Source organism: Ciconia boyciana, chromosome 2, assembly GCF_034638445.1.
Source record: "Ciconia boyciana chromosome 2, ASM3463844v1, whole genome shotgun sequence".
NCBI classification, from domain to species: domain Eukaryota; kingdom Metazoa; phylum Chordata; class Aves; order Ciconiiformes; family Ciconiidae; genus Ciconia; species Ciconia boyciana.
Window position 1 is genome coordinate 143736206 of NC_132935.1, and position 24531 is coordinate 143760736.

Here is a 24531-nt window from a genome sequence, read left to right on the forward strand (position 1 = left end):
TTAAAGATGTTGAAGTGTTTATTTTAGGAACATTGATAAAAATAACATTAACATCTTCAATACTGTACATTTGTTTAATAGATAATATACAGCAAGGGAGGTTATTTAAAGTGTACAGAATAAATGGGAACTTGCATTAGACTGGGGGAGAGCTCTTTGTTGCATCATACTGGTAAGCTAGTAAAAGTGTTCAATGAAACACCTCTGAGAAGAAAGAGGAAATAAATCACATTATGGAAATATCAAAAGAACAACAAAAGGATAAAAAATACTGCTTTCTTACTCTACTGGGTCTGGCTGGGATGGAGGTAACTTTCTTCATAGCAGCCCGTATGATGCTTTGCTTTGGATTTGTGGCTACAACAGTGCTGATAACACACCAGCACTTTGGGTTTTGCTGAGCATTGCTTGCCCAGCATCAAGGTTTCATTTTTCCTCACTCTGCCTGCTCCAGCAAGTAGGCCAGGGGAGGGCAAGAAGCTGGGAGGGGACACAGGTGGGACAGCTGGCCAGAACTGGCCAAAGGGATATTCCAGGCCATACATCAAGCTCAGCAATAAAAACTGAGGGGAGGGTGGACAGAGGTCCAGTGATTACTTTTGCATGAGTTGTTCCCCCGCCCTCCTTTTCATCACTTAAAGTTTTATCGCAACCCAAGAGTTTTCTTGCTTTTGCTGTTCCCATCTCTCCCTCATCCCACTGTAGGGAGGGAGGGAGCAAGCAGCTGGGTGAAACTTAGCTGCTGACCAGGGTCAACCCTGGTAAACTGCAGAATCTTAACAACGTTTTGGGGTGTGGGGGTGTTAATTATAGATTAAGCTTACAGAAGAAAGTGGTCACAGGCTGATGTTTCTTCTTAAATCTAGGCACACATAACTTTATTTCAAGAATGACCTTCCAATTTTGCTAACTGAAGTAATTTTTTTCACATCAGTGATATATCCAAAGTACATATTAACATTTCCACAACTGAGCTGAATTTTTCAAAAACAAATATATTCCCCTCTCTCAACCCTTAGACATTACACTCTTGAAGATCTTTCTTCAGAGGCAAAAAAACTCCACCCAGTTCTCACATATGAATACAGATGAATGTGCCTGGTGTATTTTCTCATCAATACCTACATCAGTTATTTCTGCTGTGTGAAGCTATGCTTCCATGTTGCCTTTTGTTTTTATAAAAAAAGATACAGTAAGGAAAAATATTTATTTAGGAACCTGGGAACAACTGTTTAAGTGGCAGTTAAGACTGAATTCAAACTCATGATTGTGAAACCATTAGCTGTCTACATCAAGTAATAAAATACAGTTTTAAGAGGAGGAAAGATAGTATTTCACACTTAAATGTCACCATAAAAAAAAAATCAGTAAACATTTCAACAACCAAAAGCATTTATAAAAAAGTTAGTTCTATATAGGTAGAAGAAGACAGAAACATGTATTTCATGAAGTCTTTATCCATTCCTAGTTTTACAACCAAGAAAAAACCTTTGGGGAAAAAAAAAAGAGCTTGAATGGCAAATGAAAACAAACTATCTTCCTGTATTCTGGAGTTACAGCTCTAGTGGAAGGTGCTCAGCTTTATTCATTCTCAAATCTGCTGTATGGATTATCAGAATCCTGGAGAAGACCTGTAAAACAAAACAGAACTGCATTTATCATTTTCTTACCAGTATTACAAAAACCCTTGAGTTACTGACCTCACTCCAATGGGTACTCCATATAACAAAACCAAAAGGCAATTCTTGTCTTGTAGTAGTTGCTCTATTACCCAAATGCTCAAGTATAATAATACATTGAAAGTGTTCTTAAGCACTCATTTCTCAGACTGTAATCATGAATAGGTATTTCATGATTTAGCAGGGAGACAACATTTCTCTACGAAAAATTCTTACGGAAAAACCATTTCTCAATTGTGAGGTATACCCTACAAAATGCATTTGAGAGAGAGTCGTCTACAAAAGTCTAAGCATAGAGATGGCTCAGGAAGACCAGATTCAGACTGGCCAGTTTATAAATTCAAGTTATTATAAGATCACCATCCTTCTAAAATGTAAGATGCTGCTACTCTTAGTTCTACTTCGATTATACACAACTGTCTGTCACGTTCAGCCACTTACAGCATTTCTGCAACAGGACAATAATCTCTAAGAACAAATGAAGATAACTTCTACATGCACTAAAACCTCCGGGGACCAGAACAAGAGCATCATTTAATCCAGGTCGCAGTATGTTTCCATCATGAAGATTCTTAATGACTTTACCAGAATACTGCCACAGAAAGTATTGCAAAGCCATCCAATTATGCTGAGTGTCTGGATACTCATACCATCTTCTGTAAGGGTTAGTTGAGCAATCACTGTTCCATACAGCAATTATTTCAAAGAGACTTTAAATCACACACCAGATTTGGGCTAGGCAGAAGTGCATACTGAAAATAAAGGAGTCCCATAAGAGTCCAGAGGCTGACCTTTTGTTGTGAAAGAACAGGAACACTACCGCTATCTTTTCTACCAAGATTTTTATACTGACATCTGGCAGGCCTGGACTCTTCTCTACCTCATTTGCTTGGAGACAGAAGACAGCCAAGCCAAACAACTCCAATTCACAAATATTCAGATTCACAATAGCAGAAGAGAAAGATTACTCTAGTCACTGCCAAATCTTGTAAGAACTCCCCTCAGACCTTTTCATACTATACCTCTTTTTCACATGCACCTGTGCACAGATGTTGAACATTAACTGTTCCATCCAAAACTCAAAAGCTAATGGCACTGAAGACAGACTATACTTTTGTCTACCTTGTTGCAGTTGTTGCACTTCTTTTGAACTACCAGGTTATTTTAAGATGTCAATCAAGAAGTACAACTGCTTAGTGGTGATTATTATATCAGTAACTGCAACTAACTACCTGATAGGGAACAGCAAATATTAAGGAGTAAGTATGAAAAAATCCTGTAATTGCTCAAATTGACAAGATTACAAGCAGTCAATTTGTAAAAAGTTAAAAAAATCAAAACCAGCCCTCAAGCCAGCCCTCAAGTAATGGCACTTACTTGTCAAAGAAGGGGTAAACCAGTCACATTTATAAAGCTTCAGCCAGGTAACATGACATACAGTCTATTTACCTGGTATAGTACCTAGCATCAAAGGTACTACTCCTTTCTGTAATTGCTTTTAAAAAAATAATCTTTTAAGCATTTGTGCAATAAGAATATGGTTAGATGACAGCATTGTCAAGAATTATCTAGAACATTTTGAGATCTTGAATTTTATATTTTTAAACTTCTATATAGCAGTTACTTCTCAAATTTTAATTTTACCTTTCACACATTTAAACAGACATTACAACTCTTTGCTAAGTCTACTCTAGCTGACAAGTTAACACACAATAAAAAAAGCTCTAATCCTTGGCCTACCATTCAACCTTTAGTGCCTTCAGGTAGCATTCCTGCATTAATACAACCCCAATCCAAATACAGAGAAGAAACATTTACTTTATTTCCAGACCACCTCCTCCTTCCTCCAGACATGTTAATACTTCAACAGCTAGGATCTATGGATCCTAAATATATTAGTTACCTGAAAGACAACCGAGTAGTCCAATTTTCAAAAATTTTTGTAGTACCTCTGTATTTCACCCCTTCCAAATACATCTACACAACATTTACAGAAAATTAGCAACAGTACTAGAAATGAACATGTTTTTATTACAATTGACATTGCATAAACTCCCTGCACTCATTAAGTTCCACTTAGAAATCAAGACACCACACTTCAAAAAATTTTGCACGAAGTGGCAAGAGGTGGTACCAGGTTCCCTGACAAAATTAACTTATGTTGCATACTTCTCCCTATATAGTCTGGCAAGTGCTTATTATGTCTTATATTTCATTCAAGATGCATACTTGACACTTCATAGGTCTGAAAGCAGCACAGTAAAACACTAGACACTGTTCTCTTACAGCTTAAACAGCTGAAATCCAATGGAAACAGTGTTCTACATCCAGTAGTGCCAATTTCAAATTAATCAGAGGATGGTGTAAGACTCCTGATAAACTTGTCCTATACCATTCTGAGGAGCAAATATACTTTTATCTGCCCCTGCCCCAAAACACACAGCCAAAAGCCATTTTATATAACTAGACCCCATATTTCAAGTGAATGTGTCATTTTTACTTGTTATTGCAAATGCCATTCCCAGTAGTACTTGCTTTAGTTTTACTGAATTATGTTTAGGAATGAACAGATAGAATTACCACCAATCATGCATTAGTATGTTTAACTTAAAGTTCTCTGATCTGTTTTATTGTACAATACTGGAACTAAACAGGCCTTAAGAACTATGGGTCAATCCAGTGTGAGTATTTGTGGTCATGACTTCAGAAAGAAGGTACTCCAAGAGAAACGGCAAGCCCTCCTTCTAAATGAGGATAACCGCAGAGGTTACAACATTTGATAGACCTTGCTCTCAAATCTGCATCCAGTGTTTAAATTTCTTTTATCCTCAGTATTCTAAGTACATCGTAAGATTACATTAAATGAGAAGAAGGACACAGCAGCTCATTGCTTGCACCAATTCTTACTGAAGAAGTTGTATCAGGCTCCAGTAAGTGGACAAAAGCAATCAAGATACATACCAAAAAAAGGAGCATGACAAAAAGCTCCTGTCAGCTGCCACAGCTGCTCTTAGCTGTGACACTCAGAGGAGCTGCAAGCCTATGCTAATTGGATAGCATGTCTGGTTCAACTAAAGCTCATGTGCTGCCTTGAACCAGACATGAGTTGACTCTTGACTGTTTCCTATTTGACACGAGAGCTACTACCCAACTTGTAATTTACAGTTACAGGTTCAGAGAAACTAGATGTTTGTAGGTTCAGGAGTCTTATTTGCAATAAAATCCATTAACATGTTACTGCTGAACTTGAATATTGACACACAGAACACTTACAAGAACTTCTAATATCTTCTATTTACCTTCATTTTGAGGTTAATATTTGACCTACTTAGCAGCATTTAAGAAACACTCAAAAATTTGAGAGGTATAGTAGTCAAGTATCTTTCATTAGCTTGTATGAACTAATGAGGCCTCCTAATATGTATGAAATGGCAATGCAATTGTAAGAAATTAATATATCTTTCCAGCATATTAATTTATATTATATACTATGCTAACTATGCAGCTTCTCAGTCATTGAGATCTGACCCTCATCACATATCAGCACTGCCCAAAAATAGAATTAGCAAGTGAAATACTTAGAAGAAACCATATACACTGAAAAAAAATTAACTAGTTTGTGATATGCTGTGTATCTTCACCCCTTATTACACTTTTCCTCTTTATTTTTAACCCTCAAATTAACAACTCTATTCTTAACATACAAACTAAATAGCTTTAAGTGTATAGCAATACAAAGTTTCCCTGCTTTGCATTCAGAACACTAAAGGAGGTCAGGATAAAACATCTATCTTGAACAGAAGGAACATTTACTGTGACAAACTACTGAATATAAAAATCAACGTCTCACATAAAATAAAGGAGATAGGATTACATATCATTAAATTAGCTGATCAAAACCTTTGCAGAACTGAAGCAAAGTGGTGTGAAAGCCCAAAATCATGAAAGGCAATGATTTTGTTAAAATGAAGAGATAGAATCCTTCCACTAATACCAGGCAAAATCCTAAAATAAAGCAAGCAGCTTCTCAGTAATGCTATACCGAACATACAATAGCAGCAAATGCAGCAGCAATTAAATTGTAGTTCCTTTGTATACTACACAAGCTGCAAAGTACTCTGAATTCTACTTTAAAATTTTCTAACAGTCAACATATAATTTGTGTAATCATATTGCATTCATATGTGAGCAAATGAAAAATACTATCAAATTGTGCAACAAAGCAACAGTTCAAAGTGTGTATTCCTGGTTGCTAAAGCTCTCTATTGCTTCCAATGCTCCCAAAGGACTCTGGCTAGAGTGACACCTGCAATGCATTATAAATGTGTAATTACCATTTAAATGGGGTAAGGAAAGCTGGTGGATAAAATGGGAAAAGGCATTCCCTTAAAGCCAACCAAATACTGAAATTTCAGGCATGATCATCTTAATCTACAGAGTCAGGTTAACAAAGTCATTGTCATTCTGCTGCTCATCCATGCCTACTTAACTGAGAACCCTCTCTGCAGTGCGTAAGAGCGTAAAATCATCTACTGTCTCCATAATTATTTGCAGCAATTTTTATTAGATTATGTTTAATATGCTAACATATGTATTTACTAGACAGTGAAAAATGAAGACAGAAGATCCAAGGCTATAGCAAGACTTACTCTATGTCTCCCTGAATTATTTTGACAACCACTTGTCTGTATATTATCAGAATATAAACTATATACATCAGCAACAATATTTAGGGATTTCAGAATTTATACATATTTTGTCCTTCATTTTTCCTCAGTTACATACATCCTTTCAGTATGTGCCAACTATTCATGTAAGAGTTAGGTTTCTCTTTAGGACAAAAATGAATTATGAGAATCCAGGCCTCAAATAGATATATCTGATAATATAAATTAATCTTTGAATATGCAATAAAGCAAACCTGTTAATAAATAAACTTTATTATAGAAGTGTGCTATTGAAATTTAAGTTTTATAGTTGAATTACGATCTTTTGCAGGTAATCTGCATTACAAAACTTAACTGCATGAAGAAATGAATATGCCTTACTCCTTATAAGAAGGTACACCTTCCATTAACACAGTGAATGTATGAACTTGTTTCTAATTAAGTCATTGATAGACTAACATGCTTCAAGTGGAGGCAAAATAACATTAGCTCTCATATGACTGTATGCATAGCATAGCTACAAGCAAGATTTGTTGAATTTGTTGTATGTATTCCAGAAGCACAGAATTACAGTTATATTCCTCAGGAAACTCAAGTACTCCAACAAGATCCAACAAAGCATTCCACAAAGGTCTGAAAGCTAAGCACTGAAGAGAGAATTGTCTTCACTAAAATGTAGGACTATCCAGAGACAAGTGAACTAGTTTCACAAGCAGAATATAACTCAATACAGCCTTTTGAAACATCACTTAACCCCAGTGCAGTGCTTTGATACACTAACTGCTATACTGAATTCAGGACCTGCTGCACTGCCTCAAGGAGATGCAAAGTTATATGTATATCTGTACAGAGTGCTGCATGTTATTTTGGAGACATAGCCATTGTCTTAAGTTCTTCACCAGATCTATCCCAATGATTCAAATTTGTTGAGATTGACTCTAAGGTCTCTTCTAAGGAGAAACAAACACAAAAATTGTGTGTTATTTTATGCTGTTTGGATTTTGTTTGGTTTTTAAAATCTGGACTATTGTTGTCAACCACTCAAACCAACCCCTTGAAACTGAATTGTGGTTGGGATACAGGGTCAATTATCCTATAAAATACCACAGGACTGAAGTTCATGACTGATGTTTAACAAAAGTTACTTCTAGTTTCTACAACATTCTTCCTCCTGCAGTTCAAGCTTCAGTGAATTTGTCCTCCATTCCAGCAAAGGAGCATACTTTTGCAAATGTTCCCCAGGCAGAGAATTCCCTATAGAGATTGTCTGTATCACTTCTGCATCAGCCAAAGGGCAGGCGGCTGCAGATTCATGAAGGCATTCCCAGACTCTGCCAATCAGTTTAACAAGAGGATGAAAATTAACAGTTTTGAGTGACTGTTCAGACCCCTAGAATCACCTTCTCTGACATTACTGCAATTTGCATAATAAAAAGTGCAGCACAGTTTTAGCATATCTGTCTCTGAATACACAGTACTATTAACCCTATGAACAAATCAAATGAGAAGTGCAAGCACTGACAAGCCTAGATAAGAGCCTCCTATACAACACAGCAGGTCCTACAGTCTTGCGATATGCTTCTCCTACTGGACCACAGCTCCACTTAAAAACAAAGAAAAACCAACAATTTTAATCCCTATGTTAGGCTGCATCCCCCATCCTTCTTTTTTAAGCTTGATTTAAAAAGCTTTATCTGCTAGTCAGTCTATCCTCCTTCAATAACCATAAGTCTACTAGCCAATTTCGACTAGATTGGTTTGTCAAGTTCAAGAAAAAAACCCCCCTCCCCCAAATCAGTACTCTTATTTATTATGAGACAGAAAGAACTACTTATTTTAATCAATATATTTAAATGCCCACCCCAAGCAAACACCCCATCCAGCACATTGTCTCTTGCTCAGTGGCAAAGTCAGTGCAGGAAGAGAACAGAGGCATAACAGTGATGAGATCAGGTGTTCAGGTGACAGAAGACATGCATCAGTAGGAAAAACTGGGCTTGATTACATCTGCTGCTCATAAAGCAGCTTGTTTCTGCTGTGAATTTTAATAATAATTAGGAAAAAGGAATCAATTTAGATACTGAGTATCAAAACAAGATTACCACATACCATACTTCTTACGTATTTCATCATGCTTCAGCTTTCTTTCATGTTTCCTGCAACAAATAAAGGCATCAGAAGAACATTCAGACTGTTTTGAGCTGTAAGCAAAATATGATAATTACATCTGGAAGAGATGACAGCATTTTTTAAATTAGTATGCAATTACAAATTTTAAAAAAAACATATTAATCAGTTATATAATCTTATATTTCTGTATACACTTTATGTATCCATAAGATTCCCTATAACTTCTCACTAATCAATAATGTCAAAATAAGATATATTTGCAAGCATAAAGAAAAAATTGTTTTTTTCTATACATAATGTGTCCACATATATGTACACATACAGACACAGAGGTATTCATCTATACATAAGAAGCAAGGCGCAATATTGGAAGATTCCCTAATGCTTTCCAGCAGGGAGCACAACGGTAAAATTTAGCTGTGAATACAGTGTTTCAGAATCCTAACTCAATATAATAGTTCAAGGTATATTACTGTTTTAAGCAGTACAGCAACTGTAAGTAAAAACTACTAGTTTCTAAAATCCAGCATGGCATCCAGGCAGAGAATAAATTAAAATATTGTGCTATATAAAAATTGGATACCTCTATGTTGTCTAATCGTAAGACTGTTTAAGACTATGTAATATTGCCAAACTTTAATTATTCACATAAACCAAGTGTCTGACAAGTCAATTTCTTATTCCCCTTCCTCCCCTTTGCAAAGGTGAAGGTGGAAAAATGAAGGAATTTTAAATGGAAATTGTTCCATCATTCCTCAGATAATGTTCCTATATTTCAAAGGGAACATCTATTTTGCTTAGTTTAAAAACAAACAAAAAAGCTTCTACACAACTGTTTCACTAGGATGATCCAGGATCCGTATATTTTGAGGAAAGGACATAGAATTTGGCAAAACAATGTTCCTCTAACATGAAAAAACCCACACTGTTTGTCGCCCCTATCAAAATTCAACCCAGTTAGACAAGTTGTGACTTTCACCTGATTCTAATTTGCACATATTCAGCAGAAAGCTGTTAAGCACTGACAGCTTAATTCACCAAAGATCTCATCTGCCCTATGCATATTCCACCTCCAAACAATTCCTACTGCTAATCAGATCCTGTGTGTCCTCAGAAGCAATTATCCTGCTTCCTACAGAGCTGAAGGGCTGAACCGACCTTTCCCTGCAACTACACTTCTGGAAAGCGTGCAGAGATAAAGCATGATGAGAAAACCAAGAAAGACTGACTCAAAACCTTCCACTACTATTTCCAAGATACTTATCTCCCTTATATCCCTTTCCACTATTCCGCCCAGGCAGCATAGGAAACAAAGCAACCTGGCCAAACTGCAGGAGGAGGAGGAACTGGGGAATCAGGGTGATGAAGTTAAATTCATGTAGAGGAGGAAAGTCAGGACTGAGAGGTTGAAAAGAACAGGAAGAAGAGGAGCCAAGTTTACCTACTGATGGTAACGTGACCACAGGATTCCTGCTTTCTGTGTTGCATAAGAGGAAGACATTGTATGAGGCAAGGGATCTCAGGAACAGAATAGATTCTGCTTAAAGCAGCCTTATCCTGAATAAAGCCAGTCCTTATTTCTGTATAGTTTCCAAGTGATATTATGGGACCTGAAACTAGGGGTTTTTTACTGGTAGTACTAATGGCATGTTCTTCATTGTTTTGCATACCCTGTCTGAAATAATGAAGACTCACTGCTGCAGTTTCAACTGAAATCTCAGTACTTCAGCAGTCAGTCTGAATCTGCCCTGAACACAGAAAGCACTAGGTATCTGCCTAAGAAGGGGGGGAGGGGGGAATCAGGCTGTGTAGGCTTTAAACCTCAGAACAACTTTAGGATACTTCCCTAGGCTATACAAAACAAACGAAACATCTAAAATTCTTACACTGTTTAAGTTTGAAGGGTAAAACCATTAATATTTGTGAAACATTTGAACTTTGACAGGCAGCCACAACTATATCATATCACCTATGACTAAATCCTTGTACAGTAACTAAGGCTTAGGTATATCTGAGAAGAATCAGGCAATTCTGAACAGGTAGTCACTGAATCAGCCACCCAGAGGTGGCTTGCTGCACCGTTCACATCTTACATTACGATCAACTGAAGTCACCTTACAGTCAGAGTTGGTTCTGTTTCTTAATACTACTGCTATTACTCCATCTTCTGTATACTAAGTTCTTGGCTCTTCATGCAAATTGTCCCCACTGCTGTAAGCTGAGAAAGTATTTTTCCTAATACTAACAATTCACATCATAGTTTTCCATACTTGGTTCTTCACAAATGAACTGCAATCCTCTTTCCCTGTCCCTCCTCCTTGCCCTCCCTTTCCAGTAACACTACCAAATTATACTCGACAGTTTATCTCATTCAAGATCTCATTGCTTTTCATTGGTTTATCAACTTCCAACACATAAATAACGGTTTATAAATTATATAAATCTAATATATAAATGTACCATGCATTTGCAGCTGTAAATAGTTAAATGAGTGTACAGAAAGAGACTCACTACTTGATACTATGTTTAAAAATTATTTTTCATGGTAGGGATGACATGAAGTCAAATAAAGGACTAAAGCTATGCAATTTAGTATGACCTGTTTTCCTTCAGCATTAGTCAAAAACTGAATTCCAGGTTTCCTTCCCCTCCTGCCCCTCACTAAGTGCAAACTCTACATATCATCAGTGATTTTCAACCTTCTCAGTGATGTGACAGCTAGTTTCTTCCTTTTGAAGACAAGCAGAGGGCCAATGTCATTACCCTTACTCTTCACTCTCAGTCATCTAGGTATTCCAAAAGGTACTTCCTAACTATCTGTAATAAACTGAATTTTAACACAAATTTTAAACAAAGCAGACTTTTGCTGTGTACCTGAAAAGCCAGAAAATACTAGGTGCTCCAAGGATCTTGAAGCTTGCAAAAAAAAAATCACATGCTATGCAACTTGGGTCGCCTTACTTTGTTTTTACCATTCACTAATGGAACCATGAAATGAAGCTCAGGCTAGTCCTGTTCTCCTTCCATTGCCAACTGATCTGAACAGCTATATACAAGATAGCTGTATCCCACAGAAAAGAAATATAAGGTGACAGGAAAAAAAAAAGACAGACAAGGTCAATGCTGTGCCTGTTTTCCTCCCACACTATTTATCTGAGTATCTATCCAGCTGTTTTCAGAAACTATGTGAAAACTTCACAAGTTGTAGAAAGGAAAGACCACACAGCACAATACAGTGTTTTCCTCTGCAGTTTGCTGGTCAAAAATGGCTCATTGAGATATTAGTCTGTTCTATAGCCAGCAATTCGTCCCCCTAAGGACTTACAGGAAGCAAGCAGTGGGTAGGTTGAGGTGTTCTGGTTGCTGGAAGTGGCCTACTCCTCATGTTTTCCCCATGACCCAACCAATCCCTCCCCAGCCACACAATAGGTATGCATGTTTAGAACATGGGAAATACCCCAGGGCTGCTGCTAAGCTCTCTCCTGCAATTAGAACAGCTTCTCTGTTTCACAGACACACTCCTGAGACAAGCTAGAAAAGAGGGCTGCTGCTCTAAGGCTGCAGCAATAATTCTGGTGGAACAGTCTGCTCCCAGTGATCCTTGTTCCTAGGCTTAATTCAGGAATGGAATTGGTCTTAGCTCTGTGTTGCTAATTGCCTGGTGCAACACCGCTTACTCTGTGTGCACACGGAAAACCCTACACTCCAGAAGTATCAGACTTCCTACAGATTAACTGTACCAAGAATTTAAAGTCAATACACAAGTCACAGTGGAAAGGTTATGGTACACAATCAACCCCTGTGCATTGGTCATGAGCCTTTGCTTTATTATAAACATAAGTGTTGATTTAACTGAACAATGTAGCATATTAAGGATGTACATTTCACCATGACAAGGCACATGGTTTTGACATAAAACAAAATGTTGATATTCCTCACGGAATCCCTTCTCTTTAGAAGAGAACAAAAGCATTACAGGAGAAGCATCACCTTCACACTAGCACTCTGCCTATTGTGCCATGACTAGTTAGAAGTGGATTAACAGGTGGAAAACTTCCCTTTTTTCTGATCCACTGCAAGTCTTCAACATCACTTATCTGAGAAACTGTGTGGTACGACTATGCATGAGCATAGTTCCTAAACTGGCCACCTATTTCTTACCCTTCTATGCACATTCAGGTATGACACTTTCAGCTCATGAATTAAGACGTTTATGAAAACAAATTTGCATCCATTCTCTTCTCGGATAAAGTTTGACACTACCTTGTAATGGTGAAAAGGGAAGTATTGTTTTCTACTCTGTCACCAAATAAATGCTTTCTTTGCTTTTCTCTCATCCCTGGATTCATGCTGTCCTTGCATCCTGTGGATCCCAGCAATCTTATGGATACATGCTGAGACTGCTCACTGAACTCATCCAACAATAAAAAAACCTCAAAAACCCCACAGAAACATGAATAGCTCTCTGCAAAATAAATTTGGCATAGCATAAAGCTAAGGAATGTTGTGCCTTGGGCATGAAAGAAAAGTAAGAATGCTGTTTCCATCAGCAGCTCGCAGTTACATCAGAAGTAGAATGCCTTTACACACAATCTAAAGGGTTAAATTACCATTACACTTAAAAACATATATTTTCAAAACAGTAATTTTAGCTCAGCTACACTACGAGACATCTAATTCATCTTCCCTCTGCAGAAAGTTACCTTTAAGCTTATACTTTCCTAAATAAGTACAAATGCAGAATACACATTACTGCAACAGTAACTCTGAAAAATAAAATTTTGCAGAACAAAGACAATTCAGTAAGTTTAAAAGCTACTAAACTGTATTACACAGCTAGCAGAAATATGAAATAGATATATTAAACTGCCAATATGTAATAACTCTAGAAAAACCCAAAGTCACAAAAACAAAACTAACCATCCAAGCTTTGAACTAACTCAAGTCCTGAAAAATTCTTTCTTGCTAAACATCCCCATTGTATCCTATTCTAATTCTTTCTATTGCCAACAAGTTTAGGAATTTTGTACAAGGCAAAGGATCAATTTAACCCATTACAAAAGAATCTAATCTGCTTCCTAATATCACAATGCCTGCTTCGGAGCCATAACCATTGTCATATTCAGGGCAAACAGTTGCTGTAGTTGTTTATATAACCTGGCCATTCAGAATCAGAAAACACATTTGCATGGAGTTAAGACGAGCAATTCTCTCAGCTCCTGCCAGTCAGAGACATGAGCAACAGTGGTACATCTATAAGAGAACCTTACTGGTTCTCACTTTTGTGCCCAGTCAGAAACGTAACATGTTTGAGCAAACCAAGCATTTTGCCCACCTACCTCGTCTTCTTATGCACATTTGTAATAGAGAAACTTAATGTCTTCATGCAAAAGCTCACCAAGTGGCCTCATCTGGAAGTATGCCTTGCTCCCTGCAGTCCCTGCTCATATTGACAATGAGTCTGAGTTCAGGAGAAAACAGCAGGCACCAGCAAGGCAGTGAAGGTTCCTACCTGTTACTTAGCAGCTGAGTATTTAAAGAACATAACCAGGAAGTGGCAAACCTAGGATCAATTTCCTTGACAGCCTATGGGGATTCAAACCCACACCAGGTTTGAATGCACAGCTCCAAGCCTAGCATTAGTTTGGTTAGGACCCTCCTGTTGTCTTGCTGAAGCTAATTCACTGTTAATTTCCAAAATAAAGACCATGAAAGGAAGTATGATTCAAAAGGCACACTGGGCTTGTACCAGGTATCATTGTCCTACCTATAAAAACTGTTTATCTAAAGAATAATGTAAAAACTATGAAGAGTCACTGGAGAACTGAGCTATAAAAACCTACATCTGAAGGAATGCTGTTCTCACTGAGCAGCACTGTATCACTGCTGACTCTTGCACTTCTTTCTACACTGTGCTACAGCTTTAACAGAAAGGATGGAAATGTGGGATTAAGTTTAAAGTGAGATCTGAGCCAAAGTTTTCCATTTCCTGAGCAAGATTTCTAGTAGGTATCTCACTATCAACTTCTCTCCCTTTCCCAGCCAGATTTTAAAAGAAGAACGAGTTACCAAATGAATTCAAAAAGTGATTTTTGCCTCTGAATCCCAGCCTCACTTAGGCATTAACTCATGCCACAGACAGGCAGCAGTCCAGGAGAGACTAGGCAAGACTTCAGACGCATCCCTGCTGTTTGCTCTTGGCTGGCACAGAGCACTTGTACCTGCCACAGTGAGCATCAACCTATTCACTCCCTGTTCACTTATGGAAATACAGGCTCCTAATCAGGTTCGCAAATCTCACAATAAGCCCCGTTTTGTAAAAACCTGACATTGCCATGTCTAACTCCATAATGCCTCTGTTGAGTACTCCGTGTATTTCTTAGAAGGGCAGAATATTCCTATATCACCAGGAAGCGTATAGCTATATATCAAAGTGTCAAGACTTACCTCTGAAGAGACTGTAGTCTTCGTTCCTCTCTCTTTCTAGCTAGCCGTTCTTCTTCTTCATCTGGTCTACTAGAAAAGTAAGGAGGGAAGGAAAGCGTAAGAGGAAGAAAAAGCAATTTCAGTGCTAGGCAATCCCTGTTTAGTCATTTGACTTATTTTCAAAAAGGATTTATAGTCTGAACTGAGATACTTCTTCACAGCCATGTAAAATTTCATTGCTGAATAAGTGTAATTGACAAATTTGTAGAACTACCCTTTCACATTTTATAATACCCAAATGCTTCACCCACTGTAGCACTGTGCGCTTCAGACTCCACAGGACAATTTAAAGTCTCTTAGGAAAAGGTTGAAGACTGTTCCAGAAGCAGGAGTCCTACTTGCCATTTCCCTCACACGTCACACCCCATTTTAGAGTAAGCATACTGCACATGCATAGTTAAGTCCATTGTTGCTCCCTGGAAGAAGATTGATGGTTCATAGCCTTTGATGCCAGAACAATTTATCTTTCCAACAACCATCACTATCCAATCTCAAGTTGCCCCCAGGAAAGCAGTCTCCATGAACTGTCTTGGCAGCTGCTTTCCCTGTTCTGGAATGAGCAACGATTTACCTGAGCACATCAGCTGTGTGATTCTGGGAAATGCTGAGCCTACACAGTACATCCGAGCTGTGCATGTGCAGATATGCTCTACTGAATGCATGCACTTAAGCTTTGTGACCTGCCTTGGAGAAAGCTCAGCTTCACTTTGCCATCAGATATACCATATAAGAATTGTAGAACTCTAAATCAAATGCCAAACAATATTTGTCTGGGTTTTTCTTCTGACAGAATTAATGACAATTCTTCAGGATTAGTGAATGGACACCTGCCATGCTTTTCCAGGTGCTAATCCTTTTTCAAATTGAATGCACTATCTGAAGATGTTCAATATTAATATTTACAATATTAACGCATGTGCCAATAGAGAAATGGATAGTTATAGTACCACACATCTGCAGCAACCAACGTACAAGTTAAGCAAGAGTGACATCCAGTGGTTAATTATAGCATGTCAAATGTTTTAACAGATACAAAACTCTAAAATACCAGAATTGGAAATCTGAACTCAATTTTTCCATCTGCTCAATCAGTCCATCCATGTCTTTGAACATCTTAGTCATTTAAATACAATCCAGTAATTCAGAATCCATGTAATGTTTTACATACAAATTCTCTAGTTCCTCCTTTTTTGTTTCCATACAAAGAGTTAGAAAAATCTTGGGGGAGTTTAGCAGCAGGAAATGCATACAACAGGTCACTTTTATTGGAAAACTATGTTAGACCCTTTTTTCAAACTAATCAATTCCCCATATTAGCATGTCCAGGAAGACTAGAAGCTCCCATTCTTGGGCATCCTTCTGCAAAACTAGTTTATTGAAGACTCCATTGTCTTATAACTATGTAATAGTTATTCACTTCACACTGGTGTTGCAAAATACAAACCCACCAAATCAATAAAATGCTGGTATAGGACTCAGAAAATATATTTCTTCCCTATAATTAAAAGAAGCATTAAATATCTTCTGTTTTCTAGACACTTTGAAGGAATTGAGGTTTTTCTTCAAAACTCAGAAAGTCTGAAATTATAAAAATTTTAAAAAGGGGTTGTTAAACAGAAGAAGTTCAAGAGAGTCTATTTAGTATAGTTTCATGAAAAGTTATCTCTCAAGTACATGGAACCAGACTTTTAAAGTCCAAACACAGGATAAAAATAATGAACTGAAACAATGCACCAATAGTTCCTGTGGCAGGGATGGACTCAGGTGAGCCAGCTGCATTACTGATGTGGCAATTAATGCACCTAAGTATTCTCTGTGTTCAAGGCAAATATAAGTGCTGGCTTCTTAAACATTGAAACCCCACAGCTTAAAAATTCCCAGAAGGAATACTGATGCTTCTGCAAAACAAGGTTACATGTATTGTCTCAGATCTCAGGTGTAAGAAGTCAGTAAAATAGATCTAATACTACATTTCTACAAATTTTCCTTCCTTCAATTCATTAAAAAAAGTTTCTTTTGTGGAAAAGGAGTCCCCAAACTGAGGGAGCAGACAGCAAAAGAATTCCTGCTGAGAATCAGTGGGTTTAAAGCCAGTAATATATCAGGCTCCAGTGTAATAATACATTCTGAATCCTCCTGAAATAAGCTGGACCCCACTGACAAGGCCTTTAAATCCTCTGTCAGAAGATTAAGCTTGACACCTTTGGAGTTCTGGCATAAGATGACTCTCAACTAACCCTCTATTTTTGGAATTAGATGTTACAGTACTGATTGATGACTTAGCTACTAAAACTGAAGTCTGGCACAAATCTCTCTCTTCACAGGAATCAAGGTTCATTTGTTGGCATGTCAGCGACAGGGGCCTACTCAGTTCTTCTGCAGAGGAAGTTGGCAGATCTTACATAAAATCTAAAACAGTTCTATACATCTTCAGGGCTTATCAGCACAGGGCTAAAGAGTTATCAATTTTTGCACTAGGACAGATTTGGTAGACCAATCTACCAGCAGAAAAGGTGCACGCATCTTCCTCAGGGAAAAGAAAAGGGAATGACATGTTATTTACAATTGTTTTCTCCTTTTTTGAAAGCCACAGATATACCATATTTCTCTGGCTTGAAGGTCAGCACTAAACACTGTACAGCTACATATATTCTTTAAAAGAACAACCCTCAAACAAGAACAATGAATTACATGTACTTGCGTATAGAAATTATTTCAGATCAAGAAATAAGGTCCACATTTTGTTCACATGAGTGGCACTCAAGGACAAAAGGAACAGAGCTAGCTGAAGCTACACTGTCCAGAAAACTGAGCTGAGTGACACAAGGAAGCATATTGTGCTGTCCCAATAAACAAGGCTTTCCAGGTGTTTCATTAGGGAATAAGCACTGATCAGTTCCCATGGAAGCACTGGCTTACCTATTTTAGCTGCTCATCAACTATTTCCCTCCCTTTGAAGGATATTAGCCAATTAAAGAAGTAAGCCAGTAGAAAAAAAAGAAGTTTTACAAGTCCTCCAAGATCTAAAACACTTACTTTTCGCAGTATTACTTTACTTGAAAATAAGCCAGTCACTCTTAATATCTTAGAGCAAAAAAGTATCATCTTACATTTAGAATATTTTGTTGCATTAGCAAAGACAGCTAATCACTTAGATACTGACTGTCTGCTGACAGATCCTAGAGCAAACTCTGAAGCATGGATACCAAGTGCTGTGGGACATTGTCACTCCAGTTACTTGTTACCCACTTGGTCCGTTTTTGCTGTACCATGAGCTTGCCTTGAAGGAAATTATTTGTTCTGTTATCACAAGAAGCAAGTATTTATTTGGCCACTGAAATATTTTGTGTCCAATCTTAATAAGGAACTGTAGAATGTAGAAGTGTAGAAGAACATAAAGAACATCTCTGTGATGCTACCACTAATACAATCACTTCAGTGTCATTCCAGCATCAATTCTAGTGTCATACTGCCTGTCAATAAACACCTCTTTTTTTGGTTGTGTCTCAAATAAAACAAAATGACCAAAATTACTTCCAAACAAAAAGATTCTTAGTATACTGGAGAGTGAAAATTGTAGGTAGGTAGGGAAGACGAGCACCCAAAGTTAGTAAAGGAAACAAATATATGTATTTACCTCCTGGAACGCCTTCTGCAGTAACAGCAGTAACAGCAACAGACTGCTATGGACACCAGAATGAGTCCAGCTACTACAGCTATGGCAATAATTAAAGCCTCAAAGTTTACTGAAAAATATGAATATATTCAACTTGTTAGACTCCAGCATTAACATTTGTCTTTCTGATAATTCTTCCCCTCCTTCCCAAGCATTTTTTCACCTCTGTATGAAAAAAAATAAAATCAAAACCACAGCTCTGTGCAACTACCCCAGTTAAAACTCATGATATCACATTAGAATTTTGCTACTATGCATAATCACACCAAACAGACATTAAGTAAAATTGCTCTTTACATATACCAAATAATTAAAAGCCATCCTGTAATACTTTATATAATATATATCTACTGGTGTGATTCCACAGTTCTGTCCTCCCAATCACAATCTTAGCCAATGTACAGCACAAACAAAAAAAGTCATATAGATGCAGCATCAATGTACAAACATTACATGCAGCAGTTAGAGAAAGACTAAAATTAAATAAGACAACAATATCAAAGGATTTGAAGGAGCCAATATAAAACTCTCCATAAAACTTCCTAAGTCATCTTCTATGTCCACAGAGAGTAATCTTCTACATCCAAAGAGTGATTAACAAATGGGGGTGTGTGTATTATTTTAACTGCATACACTATAACAACTGTAGCTGCATCAGAAACCTGATGTCCTGGAAAAGAGTGAGGCCCAAGAAGAAAGGAAACAGGGGTGATATAAGCAACACTATAGACACAACTTTGAGGAGTTTTATTTAAAGGACCTAACAAAGGACAAAATTAAATCAGTCAGGGAAGTTGTACCAACAAAGATAATAAAAACTAAACACCTCTCCCCACACATACCCCACACTGTCTATTTTAAAGCATGATGGGGAGGGGGCAGGGAAGTTGTCTCCTCCTCTCTCCCACATAAATCCCTCTGAACTCTGCCAGATTCAGCAGCTTTATGCTGCTGCAGTAACACAAAGAAGCTGCACATGCACTTTTTACTGCTTCAGGGTACTGGTGATAAGACAGTCAAATTTAGCAAGTGAAGTTCAGAGGGTCTATCCTCTCAGATCACATGCACAAGGCAAAGAGTCTGTTACTTCTCTACAGATCTCACCAACTCACATCTGCCCAAGGAATATACTTAACAGATCTTGCCAGAGATTAGATCCCAGGAAACATTTTTGCTTGTGTGTTATAATTTACTGGGTACAGTTTATAATACATAGTTTCTAGTTACAATACACAAGTAAATCCTGAACATGTAAATTTGAAAGTAACACATTTTACCATACCACATCTCTCATTCCGTTACTCCCCTACAAGTTACAAGCAATTAAATATACTTCATTCTGAAGTAAAAACTTTTGGTTTTAATCTCCATTTAATTTTTTTAAAGTATATATTTACTTTTCTAAATGCCATTTAATTGAAGCAAAAAAATATTTTGAACCTATTAACAAAGTGCAGAAAAAGATTCTCAGTTTTCAGTCTGCATTCCTGTCTCCACTATCCATTTCATTTGCTTATTATTCATGAAAACAATACAATTAAGCTACTTTGTATTACATTGCTTCTATACTGTTCTTTTTTCTTCACTGCTGGTTAATAATCTGTCAACATGTCTTATTCCATAAAAATTGTAACTGGAAGCCAGTCATTTGTTTTTGACTTTGAGCTGCAACATTCAGCTTCATTTTCAGCAACACTGAGCCAAAACTCATCCCTTCATTTTATTTGCAAAAAGGAAAAACACCACCACACTCACAAGGTAATTAGTTTTCCTGCTGTGTCTTGAAGGGGACAGTCTCAATAAGACTAATGTGTCCCCATGGCATGTTGCAGCATATAATTTGTAAAAAATCTATTAAGGAAATGCATATGTGGATTTTTTGGTTGTTGTTTTGGTTTTTTTTTTTTCTTTTTCCACTTTTACCTTTCTCACTGAGAATGTGCTCCATCTCTGTTTAAGCTGCCTTCAATCTAGAAATACAAATGGCACCAAAGCTAGAAGCCATTTCTATAGCAGGAGTAAACTTCCAAGAACACCAGCAGGAGTAAACACCAAGAACACTGATACTTAGTATCAACAGATACCAGTAATCACTGCTTTGCAAAAGGACACAGCACAAATGCATTTCCATTGTGGGTGTGGCTGGAACAGAGTTAACTTTCTTCACAGCAGCTGGTATCATGCTGTGTTTTGGATTTCTGGCTAAAACAGTGCTGATAACACACCAATGTTTTGGCTGTTACTGAAGAGGCTTGAAGAGCATAAAGATTTTCTCTCCCCACCTGCCCTGTTCCCCCAAGTGAGTAGGGCTGGAGGTAGGCAAGAGATCAGAGAGGTAAGGAGGGGACACTGCCAGAACACCTGACCCAAACTGGCCAAAGGGATATTCCACACCATATAATACCCTGATCAGCAATAAAACCTGAGGTAAAGGAAAAAAGTGGAGGGAGTATCTGGCTTCCAAGGTGACTATTGTCTGGGGACTGGCTGGGCATCGGTCTGCCTATGGGAGATGGAGAGTGATTTCCTTTGCTTGGGTTTTTTTTCCCCCCTCTCCCCATTTTTCCTTCACCTATTAAACTGTCTTTATCTCAATCCATGAGTTTTCTTGCTTTTGTTCTTCCTATTTTCTTCCCCCATCCCACTGGGGCCAGGGAAGAGAGGGAGCAAGCAGCTGTGTGGGAACTTAGCTGTTGGCAGGAGTCAACCCACCACACTTCCAGAAAAAAGTTTGCTTAACAGTTCATAGTAACAGCATTTACTATAATATTGAAAGCCCAATTTCCTTAAAAGTGTGCCTTATCAGTGAAATGATATAACTTCTGTAGCTCTAGAAAAACTCCAAAAGTCTAACCATAAATGCTTTATCTCACAAAACACAGAGCCCTTCTTGTAAGGACAAAGAATTGGTAAAGTTCTCCTGTACTGTCCAATCTAGTCCCTCGGTCTGCAGAGATTATATGAAGTGGTAGCGTTCAGAAACCTGCACCTTCTACCTCTGCTACTCTCATTTAAAGACTACTCCACAATCTCACTGCTTTAAGTGTGATAAATTTCTTCTAATTTAGAGTTAACATAGTCACTGGTAGTTATCCCCACTTGTTTTTGTCCTTTAGCCTCCCAGTGTTCTGAGAAAGCAAATACATAGAAAGCAGCAAGCCTTGTTCTGCTGGACTGAAGATGTAGTCTTATTTCATACAACAAGCTTTCCAATGTCTTATTTGTTCTCTGTTCCAGTCTATTCTGACTCTAGATCTGTATACACAGTATTGCACAAATAGCTCCAAAGATTTCACCCCAATGGCAGCATAAGCACTGTACTGTATTTTATAATACAAAATGCAAAGCAAACGGAAATCTAAGAACAATGAAATGACGCAGCACTACAATCTACAGTGGCACTCTGCAGCTTCCTTTTTAACCTTAACTGCATTGCCTTCAGTACCCACAGACCACACTGTCTTTTCAGTTGTTTAAGCAAAAACAGCATTCAAGATTTTTTGGGTGGCTCCATTCCTGTGGTATTGGTTCACTGCTGCCACTGGAATATACTAGAAAAACTGTGGATGTAGGCATATCATCCAACATTTTAAGAAGTTTTTAAAAAGGTAAGAATGGTTGCCCTTTGTCAACAGGCAGTGATCTTACTTCTTTGTACCTCAGAAGTATGGTTTAAGAAACAGGTGAATCCTGACTGCATACATAAAATACTCTGAACATTCCAACATCACTGGTTCCCAGCCTAGGCTTTAGCATCAACAGAACTTCACTACACAGTAAATGTTTTAAAGCCATTGGACCAGCATAACTATCCTGGCTGTTCACAAAGAACCCTTAGCAATGACTGTTTTGTAAGATTAGGGATCATGGTTTCAAATCATAAGCACTGCCTCCTCCTCCCACCCCTCCAAATAAATTACCAGGAAACAGCTCTAGTAAGTGTTAGTCTTATTTTAATCTAATCATACTCATAAATAATTCTCTACAGCAAACGTAAAATTAGTACCTACTCCAGCAAACTCCCCATCGAGCATTTGAGAGTGAACATAACGAAGATGGTGGAAGAATGCTTCTTACAGGGTAATCAATACAAGTGTTGTTGGTGTAACACCAAAGGCACTGTGCAAAAGAAAAATAAAAAAACCAAAATTATTGATCTTCAAAAACAGTTTACAGTTTAGTGCTCCTCTCCACAGACAGAATTCTTAAGTGCGTACAGCACTGTACAGTTATATTGAAAGTACTTTGTAGTATAAAACCTACAGATAAAACCTACAGTATAAAACCTGGTACAATTCCTAAGTAAGCCTAAACTGAATTGTGAATAAGTACATTTTGTACTTATAGGTAATAAAGGCAATATTTAAACTAGCCTGAAAATATTTGGGAACATACTGAGGTACTCTGTATGTTACTCTGTATTATACTTGAGGATAAAATGGCTTTGGGTTTCGAATTACTGAAATTAACGACAAACACAAAACCAGAAAGCCAACTGTTCAGAATTTTAAAACACCTGGTATCTTTGATGAATACAAATACACTTATAATCTTACTTCAGCCCTATATTTGACTATTAACAGAAAGAAAAAAAAATGAACCCTTACAATTCTACAGGACGTTTTGCTGCAAGGTAATAAAAGATACAGCCTTATCCAATCCGTGTTGCAAAGTACATTGGGTACCTTAATTGTGCACACTTACATATCTGGATATTTTTAAAATTTAAAATTTCTTACATGTATTATAGTTACAATACCAGCACAACATTTCTGCTTTTTATGTCACTGCTAAGCATCAAGCTTAAGTTTTGTTTTTAATTTGTTAAAATAGGTACTCATTCAAAATTCCTTTACCACACAACTCAACCAGTGAAGTAGTTTTGGGTGACACTAAAAGGAATCCTTGACAGAACAGGTTTTTTTTAGGATTCATTCCAGAAAGAGCTCATCCGCTTTATCTAACAGTACTATCAAGAACGTCTCTGTCATACATCCTCAATTGCACAAAGTCTGTTACCTTGCTCTAAAGGGTTAGAAAACATTAAATACAAAGGAAACTGTTTGTAGTAGATTCTGCTCTCTTGAAAGAAGTGAAGAAAGAGACAAGAAAAGCTTATTCATATTTTGTAGTTGGTAGACTGTACAAGACAAACACACCCATAAAGACACATCAACAAAAATAATTGAGAAGGCAGAATAATCTTTGCAAAAAAACTGCCCTCCTAAATTTTAATTTTAATCCAAGGATGTTAGATAAGAACATGTTTATTTTTGTTGGATCAATTATTTAATAAGAATTAACAGTTCAAAAGTAATGACTAATAGGGGGCAAACTAAAAGTCTTTGTTACACTTGTTTGAATGTAATGTTGACCCTGTTTTGAGTAGGAGGCTGGACTACATGTCTCATGAGGTGTCTTCTAACCTGAATGACTCTATACTGCTGGTGACAACTAGGAGCACAAAAAGGTCAACTATATTGCTCTGATGGAGACTACTGCCTGTAACTATTAAAAATGTGTGTAGCCCAAAAGGCAATACCTGGTACAGCTACTGATTGGTACAGAGGCTGAAGTAAGAAAATATTTCAACTGACTCATTCCCAATGCTAAAAATTGAGCTAACTGTAAAAATCAAGTTAGAAAAAAGAAAAAAGCCTAAACACCCAAGGCTGAAACATTTCCTTAACTTCGATTCTCATCTATATAACCTAAAAACAAAGACTGAAAAGATTTTATTTAGAGGTAAATCATATATCCTTTGCAGAGTATGCTAGGAACCATATTCACACTCTGATGGATATCACTGACTTTATTTTAGTAGTCTCACATGGATAATGAAGTGCAACATCATTAATTCAGTCCACACTCATTTTAAGAGCACATTCTCAGT

General features: G+C 37.4%; 1 protein-coding gene across 2 annotated transcripts in view; it reads right to left on the reverse strand.

Annotated features, from left to right (window-relative positions):
- The window catches only part of PTTG1IP2 (PTTG1IP family member 2), a 31901-nt gene continuing 7370 nt past the window's right edge, over positions 1 to 24531 (reverse strand). Inside the window, exons 3-7 of one of the 2 annotated variants that reach the window (XM_072854297.1) lie at positions 22649 to 22757; positions 18600 to 18708; positions 14924 to 14989; positions 8456 to 8502; positions 1 to 1631 (exon numbers count right to left, since the gene is read on the reverse strand). In XM_072854297.1, coding sequence (XP_072710398.1) covers positions 1582 to 1631; positions 8456 to 8502; positions 14924 to 14989; positions 18600 to 18708; positions 22649 to 22757 — 381 coding nt within the window. In that variant the 3' untranslated portion in view covers positions 1 to 1581. Of the gene's footprint in view, positions 1632 to 8455; positions 8503 to 14923; positions 14993 to 18599; positions 18709 to 22648; positions 22758 to 24531 lie in introns of both variants that reach the window. The other variant, XM_072854296.1, reaches the window with a different exon arrangement.